At 34.6% G+C, this 10,047-nt stretch overlaps 1 protein-coding gene across 2 annotated transcripts in view; it reads right to left on the bottom strand.

The window, feature by feature from the left end:
• Positions 1-1,212: 1,212 nt before the first annotated feature.
• The window catches only part of LOC107685288 (gamma-aminobutyric acid receptor subunit beta-3-like), a 73,549-nt gene continuing 64,714 nt past the window's right edge, over positions 1,213-10,047 (bottom strand). Inside the window, exons 9-11 of one of the 2 annotated variants that reach the window (XM_016481818.1) lie at positions 8,457-8,701; positions 7,052-7,105; positions 1,213-3,294 (exon numbers count right to left, since the gene is read on the bottom strand). In XM_016481818.1, the coding sequence (XP_016337304.1) occupies positions 2,947-3,294; positions 7,052-7,105; positions 8,457-8,701 (647 nt within the window). In that variant the 3' untranslated portion in view covers positions 1,213-2,946. Of the gene's footprint in view, positions 3,295-7,024; positions 7,106-8,456; positions 8,702-10,047 lie in introns of both variants that reach the window. The other variant, XM_016481819.1, reaches the window with a different exon arrangement.

Below are 10,047 nucleotides of genomic sequence, written 5' to 3' on the forward strand. Positions count from 1 at the left end.
CCTGCTGTTCTAGTGTCAAATACTGTATTTAGTCCCAACACTGCTCAATAAGCTGGAGTTTGTATTCAGAGTTATTATTCCCCTCATACTGCCTTTGAATTAGTATTAAATTGGATGCATGATGGAGTGTTGTGCTCAGGATTTGCAAACCTGATGCAAGCTTGTCCAATCTGCCTTCTCTAAACACTTGATAAAGCTGTAAAAAAACAACAAAAAAAAAACAACAATGAATTACCTTTTCCCGGGCTGGGCTCATCAGGATATCAGAAAACGTATGAAACGAAAAAATGAACAGAAAATGAACACTCCATCATTGGTCGGTCAAACCAGTAGCCCCTTACTGCAGAACACAAGATCCAGGGGGCGTGGTTGGATCCACATCTAGGGGGTGGAGATTGATAGGTTTAGGGGTAGAGTTGGGTGGGTTTAGGGATCAGGGGGTGGAGACGGGTAGGTTTAGGTATATGTAAGGTGGGAGGAGTTGGATCTGGATCCAACCATGCCCCCTGGATCTTGTGTTCTGCAGTGAGGACCATCACGCTCAAACGACAGACATATTTTGATAGTGCCGCAGTGTTTATTCACGTAATGCGAGAGAAATCAACCTAAAATTGGTTTACACAGCAGTTTCTGCGTATTAACAAAGTAAATCGGTTAGGAGGAAGCTATCTATATAACCATATAACGCGCTCCGTGATCTACATCATCAACTATATACATATGTCGAGAAATGCAATTATAAGAAAAATAAACAACAATAATAATTTGATTAATTTGTGGCTTTCACTTTATTATTATTTTTATTAACGAAACAAACAATAAATGTAATTTTGACTCTTAGTGGAAGATCGCTGTAACTGTCAAAAAGTTGTAATGCGGAAAGACATAATGAACATCAGGTGTTGAAACAGCACAGCTTATTGAAATCTGTAAGCTCTTGCCCAACACCGAAAAAAAGGTCAATAAAACCACTTTTCATAAGACCAACAAGAACACCATTGCTCGTCAGTTATAGCTTATTTTTATTTCATTTACTTTTTTAAAACATTCCTCTTTCCAGTACTTGGACTAATAAATAAGTGTCCGACTCGACTTATGGGGAGAAGGTATGCATAACTGTATGCATAATGATGTTGATAATGACATCAATTTATTAAAAACACCTCATCAAAATTTGAAATAAGGCAAAACCAATTACTTGAAAGAGTAAAGTTTATTCCATTTCCTCATATTGTCCTCAGGACATTCAACCCTCTAATCATTTAAACACATTTCATAAATAGAGATCTGGTCATTTGTGGGGTTGACTGTACAGAATAAAACCTCAGAAATGAATATTAGAAAAAAAGAAAGAAACAAATGGGTCAAATGTGTGGATTGTGGGTTATATATTTACAACATACAATAGAAGAGGGAAGAAAAGTCATTAAAGAATTAATGAGCATCTGATAAGCATCAACTGGCACAATGCAACTGCAAAGCAACCTGTTAATATGACATGTTAACAGCACACGGGGGATATTTTAAAGAGATTTATATGTATATTCAGATGATTTGCAAGCATGAGTATATAACATTACTCTCAACCAGACAGCAGTTTTCAGCCCCTGAAACAGAGTAAGTGCATATGACCGGTGGTAAAGAAATCTCCCAAAACAAAATCATACACAATCAGTGTAGAATCTCTAAATGCAAACAATATCATGCTGTCTAAATCTATGTAATTGTTGTTGCTGTACACAAGGATATAATACCTATTAATCACAACAAATATGATGTGAATACTGACAATCAGAAAAATTTGGGTCATTTTCATGTTGGACGAGAACCTGAGACAAGTTTTAATGCCAACGTATAATTACCTCAAATGCATTACAAGCTTTTCCATTTACCGTCAATGGAAATAACCCTCACCAGAAGGGAAGGAAATGAAGTGATGTGTTGAAAATAGGCCATACAATGTTTACAAAAGACCCACACAATGATATCTGAAATGAAACAGGCATTCTTTAAAAATGGAGGGGAATAAAACACCCAAACCTCTCACTTGAAAATCATACAGTAATGCTACACATCGACTAACAAAAACCAAAACACAATGTCAGGATTGTTCGTCTAGTTATGCTTGATGTTCATGATGGCATCGTGGAAATCCTTTGGAGGCCCTGATTTAAATACTCCACATTTGCAGTATTTATTTATTTTTGTTATTTTTCTTAATTCTTGATATTTTTTAAATGAGATAAGTGTACAATTATTATCTTATCTTGCATGTACTGAAGCACTTTACATGATGATTGCAAAAAAGTGGCGTATAATCATATCAACCAAAGACGGATGAAAATCATGTTCCAAAAGCATATCATAACATGATTATATACAAACTTTGTCTAAATAAGATCATAACAGCAACGTTTAGTGCAGCTGATGTTTATGTAGCGAGCTTTGAAACTGAAGACATGATTTGACCTACAACCCTTGTTATATACTGCATTTCAAGAACTATATAATCTTCTTTCAATAATAGTCTCCTGCGCTTCAACAATAAAGACTTATTGGCATGAAACATTTGCAATTAGCATCTTTCAATTGGAATAACATAGCAACATGTACAAATTAAAAACAGTTCTGAGTGCATCATGCGGAAGTCCTATGGCTTCAAAAATTGCAACATGTATGTACAGAGATAGTCTTTAGAAAACTGATTTTGTGTATGTGTGAATGGGAATGTTTGAGCACATATGTACGGTATGTGAGAGTGGGTTTTAGTGCAGGTAGCCTTCCTTCTGAACCCTTCACAACAAAGGTTAAATTGTAGAAAAACCTTGATATATATGGCGCGCAAGTACGTCCCTTAAGTATGTCAGAGCAAAAAAAGTCTCTATTTTCCACTTGGCAACATAAAAAAATATTGTGAAGGGGCAAAAACCCATTGACGTCTCAGGCCTAATTCACATAATACAGCCAGTAGATCAAGTTGAAAAGAGAGAAAGCTGAAGGAAATATTATCCGTGACCATCGATCAATGGCGTTCACGTCTGTGAGGTCAGGGATTTTGATTTTGAGCTGAGAAGAGCGTCTACGTAGCCGCGGTTTCTTGGGCTGCGTGTTCCTGTCCATGCTGTGGCGGCCATCGGGCCGTGCAGTGCTCTGTTTTCGATACTGGATCCCTGAGTTATCGAACACCACTGAAGTGGAGTTTCGGGCCTCGCTAACGCTGGTGGTGACCTCATTCCCAGCCACCTCATTGTGGATCTCCAGGGTGGTCAGAAGGATATTTCCCTGGGAGTCCACCTGCAAGCACAGACAATCCTGGTTACCACGTTTGTCTTTAACTTTATAAAGCCTACTGTATTATATTTGATACAAACATTTCTAAGGCCATGATCAAAACTTTGCTGAAAAAAAGCTTTTTTTTTTTCTTGTTGAGTGTGAGCTCCATATTCTCTTAAATAATACTACGAGCCATACAAATGTGATGTATCAAATTTGATAAAAAAAAAAAAAAAAGATTATCTAAAGGTTCAATAAACTGATACATTTACATTTTTTTTCATATGTCAGGCTTTAAATGGTACACAGTTGTACAAACAGTAATATTAAAAAGTAATTTAAAGTTGATAAATAAATAAAAAAATGATAAATAAAAAGCGGATCACAAGAAAATAAAGAATGAAAAAGCCGTTAATGTGCTCAGAATAGTTCTTTGCACAAAAGTGAAAGACAACTAGCTTCATGAGGCTATGTTTATCACAATCTTGTCATTTGAATTAGATTAATTAGATTCATTATGTAACCACTACATCGGAATGCTCACAAGAAAAAAATAATAAAGGTATATATGTAATATATGTAAAGAGACACATGACACAGACATTAATTACCGCTGAAGTGCTGGGCTCTCCAGTACAGCATACAGAATTGAAAAGCACTCATCTTATAATCTCTAGTACTACAAAAACATCAACATGCTAATGCATCATTGTAGTAACAGTATGATAATGAGATGCTCTAAACAAGCCACAATTTCAAAAAGTAGTATTCCGTATAATTACATTGCACAACTGTAAGCTCAAATCATATTTAGGTTATAAATGGCTGTTTTGTTAATGAGCTGAATCGCGACTACTGTAAAAAAAAGAACAAGTTGCACAAGTTGGTAACCTTACAAGGATCATATTAGAGAGCAGAGGTTTTCATCTATCAAGTGTAGCTTTGAAACTAATGTAACCTAGACAACATAGGAGCCCTAAAAAAAGCAATATATTTGTCATAATCTTATTTAATCAATAAAAATAAATTGATTATATGGTGCACACACAGAACAGAATTACTGTGGATTAAAATAACAGTATGAAACAAGGAAAAATGCTAAATGACACAAGTAATTGCTATTTTACTGAAAAGCAAGTTCAGGCTATTTCACAAGAGGAGATCCCTCCATGAGACTGATTGTTTATTTACTGTTACCTCAGAGTCTCTGCAGCAATAAATAATTCAAAAATACATTCTTGCAAAAATATCATTACAATCTCAAGCTCACGTCGTAATCTTGATCAGTGTTTGTGATGGGGTGAATGAGAGAACCGCAACAGTACATGAGTATAGCATATTATTGCGCTGTGGGATGATGAGCACTGAACCAGAATATTAAACTGAATGAAGTGGATTTCTGGTAATCTTGCTGAACTTTCAACTGGACCAGAAATCACACCATTACATATGAAGGAAGAAAAAAACAAAGAAACAAAAGCTGGCACAAAAGAACTTGTGTTTTGAGTGGTTCTCAACTAGTTTTGAATCAGGACCCAAATTTTACATTGGATATCAAGCAGCGACCCAAAAATGTAATTTTAAAATGAAATGTTTCTAAAATCAAACTTTGTCATTTATTAGCATTACATGAACTGCATTAGCAAAATTCTAAATATAAAATAAAATAAAATCCAAAATTGATATGACAGAATAATATAAAAAATAAATTTGTTTTAAGATGTTTCTTGAATTTTGATGGTTTCATGCATTACAGTCTACCAAGTGCTTAAAACCATTGAACACTCAGTCTTGGACATTAACAAGAAAACATATGGGAAGCATTTTCTAACTTTCTAAAAGTGATCCCTGGGAGTCCACCTGCAAGCACAGACAATCCTGGTTACCACGTTTGTCTTTAACTTTATAAAGCCTACTGTATTATATTTGATACAAACATTTCTAAGGCCATGATCAAAACTTTGCTGAAAAAAAGCTTTTTTTTTTTCTTGTTGAGTGTGAGCTCCATATTCTCTTAAATAATACTACGAGCCATACAAATGTGATGTATCAAATTTGATAAAAAAAAAAAAAAAAGATTATCTAAAGGTTCAATAAACTGATACATTTACATTTTTTTTCATATGTCAGGCTTTAAATGGTACACAGTTGTACAAACAGTAATATTAAAAAGTAATTTAAAGTTGATAAATAAATAAAAAAATGATAAATAAAAAGCGGATCACAAGAAAATAAAGAATGAAAAAGCCGTTAATGTGCTCAGAATAGTTCTTTGCACAAAAGTGAAAGACAACTAGCTTCATGAGGCTATGTTTATCACAATCTTGTCATTTGAATTAGATTCATCAGTTACATTATGTAACCACTACATCGGAATGCTCACAAGAAAAAAATAATAAAGGTATATATGTAAAGCCCTGCCATAGACACATGACACAGACATTAATTACCGCTGAAGTGCTGGGCTCTCCAGTACAGCATACAGAATTGAAAAGCACTCATCTTATAATCTCTAGTACTACAAAAACATCAACATGCTAATGCATCATTGTAGTAACAGTATGATAATGAGATGCTCTAAACAAGCCACAATTTCAAAAAGTAGTATTCCGTATAATTACATTGCACAACTGTAAGCTCAAATCATATTTAGGTTATAAATGGCTGTTTTGTTAATGAGCTGAATCGCGACTACTGTAAAAAAAAGAACAAGTTGCACAAGTTGGTAACCTTACAAGGATCATATTAGAGAGCAGAGGTTTTCATCTATCAAGTGTAGCTTTGAAACTAATGTAACCTAGACAACATAGGAGCCCTAAAAAAAGCAATATATTTGTCATAATCTTATTTAATCAATAAAAATAAATTGATTATATGGTGCACACACAGAACAGAATTACTGTGGATTAAAATAACAGTATGAAACAAGGAAAAATGCTAAATGACACAAGTAATTGCTATTTTACTGAAAAGCAAGTTCAGGCTATTTCACAAGAGGAGATCCCTCCATGAGACTGATTGTTTATTTACTGTTACCTCAGAGTCTCTGCAGCAATAAATAATTCAAAAATACATTCTTGCAAAAATATCATTACAATCTCAAGCTCACGTCGTAATCTTGATCAGTGTTTGTGATGGGGTGAATGAGAGAACCGCAACAGTACATGAGTATAGCATATTATTGCGCTGTGGGATGATGAGCACTGAACCAGAATATTAAACTGAATGAAGTGGATTTCTGGTAATCTTGCTGAACTTTCAACTGGACCAGAAATCACACCATTACATATGAAGGAAGAAAAAAACAAAGAAACAAAAGCTGGCACAAAAGAACTTGTGTTTTGAGTGGTTCTCAACTAGTTTTGAATCAGGACCCAAATTTTACATTGGATATCAAGCAGCGACCCAAAAATGTAATTTTAAAATGAAATGTTTCTAAAATCAAACTTTGTCATTTATTAGCATTACATGAACTGCATTAGCAAAATTCTAAATATAAAATAAAATAAAATCCAAAATTGATATGACAGAATAATATAAAAAATAAATTTGTTTTAAGATGTTTCTTGAATTTTGATGGTTTCATGCATTACAGTCTACCAAGTGCTTAAAACCATTGAACACTCAGTCTTGGACATTAACAAGAAAACATATGGGAAGCATTTTCTAACTTTCTAAAAGTGAATAAGCCTATTTTTAAGCCTAGGAAGCTACAAATGTTGACAAAACAGCCAGCAAAACACACACTCACCCCTTGTGAGTGACGGTGGCCTTGTACCTGATTGGATTGTTTAACAGATGATGGCTTGCAGTTGCCTCCCTCCTGAACAGACTAGTCAGAAAAAACACAAACAAGAGTTTGTTCTTCATCTGCTATAAACCACAAAAATCTCAACTTGAGCCTGGAATTTGTCTTTTGATTAAAAGGGAAAATGACATATTTCAGGACATTGTGGTTTTTGCATAACTATTCACATGCGGATGACAGCGGCCATACAGTATTTCTGACACAATATTCCAGGGTCAAACATGCAGGAAGAATAAAGAATTTCATCAGTAGTGGGAGAGGCTCTTAAATAAACTTTAAAAAAAACTGGAGCATTTTCCAGCAGGAAAGTATACTGTACCACTCGAAAAAGTGCAGCATGAAACCGCATTTGGCTTAGCAAACATGTTGCTTAATTTGATCATATTAACACCATGTCCTAACCAGACATGATGTGACAAGATTCCAGCAACAAGCAATTTGTCAAATCACAAATCAATCAATAATCCATCACAAATCACAGTCAATCAGAAGAGTGTGTTTGCGGGTTCTCTGCAAGTGCACTGCACTCGCAACAAAATGGGTAAGTACATAATCTAATTCATAAATATGAAACCATTTTAACATTATTAAATATACATACTGAGTGACTGATACAATCTTTGTTATGGAATACAGTTGTTTGTTCACACTGAGTTTAAATGTTACTGATCATGTTTCCTTTATTTTCAAGATAAATTAAATTACCCATAGGCACTTTAAGCATGGCTATAAAGGGTCACGCAAAATGATATTCAAACTTACTTTAGATACTTTTAACATTAAATAAAGCACATAATCATCACTTGAGATGATCATTGTCATAGTTGGTATGTTGCTGTTCCAGCCTCTAATTCGCAGAAGTAGAAACCTTTTCTAAAATAGAATCCTGTCATGCGTTGAGTATTGCTGTCACAGCTGGTTATGACAAAACCTCTTGATTAACATGGAAAAGATGCCTTTTATTGCCTGTCGCAGTGTCGTGTCATGTCTGGTTAGGACAAGGTGTGAGGATTATTTGCATGCGGCAAGTTTTTGGTTCATGGTTTACATTTATAATTTTATCAGTTATAAACCAGTGTTGTACAGTACTAACCCTAGTTGCCTAAAGCATTTTGAAGGCTTTTACAAATCTTTGTCTCCTTTAATATTGCAGTGTTGTCAGCTAATGATACTTAATTTTCACACACTTCATTACTGTTACTTAGAAACTTCACATTTGTGTTTTTTCCTCTTCTTCGCTCATGCTATTGTATCATATCCCCCAGAGCTACCAAAACACAACTTTTCATTTGAAAAAAAATGAAACATGCTAACACTCAATTCTTTAGCACACAATACAGTCATTTTCCAAACCCTAACCCTAAATGACTTTTACCTTGTTGCCGTCATACTTGTTGCGGTCGTTATTGGCTTTTTCAGCTTTCTCGGCCAACTTCTTCTGCATCTGAGGCCCTCGTCCAAAGAAAATGTAGTTGACAAAAGCATATTCCAGCAGAGCCAAGAAGACAAAGACGAAACAGCCCATCAAATACATGTCTATGGCTTTGACATAGGGGATCTTCGGAAGTGTTTCTCTCAGGTGGGTGTTGATAGTGGTCATGGTCAGCACAGTGGTAATACCTGTATGGGAAAATTGCATTTATTATTATTAATAATAATATTTAAGTAATATTAAATAATAAATAAATAGTAAATATTACATTTAATAGTTCAGCAAAAATAAAAAGTCATTTTTTTTTGATAATGTTGCAGAAAAAAATAACATCATACAAGTTAGAAACGCCATGAAGGTTAGTAAATAATGACAGAATTTTCATTTTGAAGTAAACTATCCATTGCAAACTTTATGGTTTACACAGATAGTCCTTCTCAGTACAACCAAGTGTAAATAATTTGAAAGTACAAGCTTGTGGAAGGCAGAACACATTAACACTGAAATTTGAGGGAAAGACTCAGCCAGGGATGAAAGCGCTCTCATTTGACACCTCTGTTCTAACGCCCACCATGAATCTGGACTCTGAGTCTGTCACAATGTTTAAAATGCCAGATCCGAGCCCTGCTTAGTAAACGGAATTACACAACCACAATGCTGTCAAATCTAGCTATGAATAATCCACTTATGATGGCAGATGCCTGGTTAACTTCATTGATTGCAATACCAAATAAAATGCTGTTTTAGCCTTTAACTGACAGCTTCCAAACCTTTAATTGCCACTACAAAGCCACAACACTGCACCCTTTTGTATATTATGTATTGTGTGAGTGCTAACCTTATTAGCTGATTATAGCCTATTGGATTCATTTGTACCAAGGCCAGATCTGAGAAATTGAGAATAACATACAGGGTATAAAACAGCATGACTAGAACAGCCCAGGACTGTTGTTGTATTTTTTTCCTTGAGTGTCTTCCTCCCTTTCCCCAAGCTTTCCCAAATGCTATTCATATTTAATAGAATGTCTTATATTATAGATTATATTATATAAATAGAAAAGTCAATAAAATGTTTCTATTTTCTATGCATTTGATTGATTCTATGCTGTGATACTCTATTCTGTTTATTGCATGAGTCAATCCTGAGTCAGTATCACTGTGAGTTCAAAGGGGAGCAATACTCCAACTGCTCAAACACCCACTCGGATATGTACAAACACACACACGCACACACACACACACACACACACACACACACACACACACACACACACACAGAAGAGAACACAAATATACTGTTGAAACTCCCACTCTGTAAAATATCTATTTTCCCAATCTTTTTCTAAACACCAGCAATCTGCCATTATTCAGAGTTCTCTCAATTCTTTCAGATGTGTGGTGACTTTTGGGAAATGATGGTTGTAGATGAGGCGAAGAGACCCTCTGACCAACATATATAATATTTATATTAGATTTTTTTGAAAGATTTTATGATATATATATATATATATATATATATATATATATATATATA

The sequence above is a fragment of the Sinocyclocheilus anshuiensis genome, unplaced genomic scaffold, assembly GCF_001515605.1.
Source record: "Sinocyclocheilus anshuiensis isolate Anshui unplaced genomic scaffold, SAMN03320099.WGS_v1.1 scaffold385, whole genome shotgun sequence".
Taxonomy (NCBI): domain Eukaryota; kingdom Metazoa; phylum Chordata; class Actinopteri; order Cypriniformes; family Cyprinidae; genus Sinocyclocheilus; species Sinocyclocheilus anshuiensis.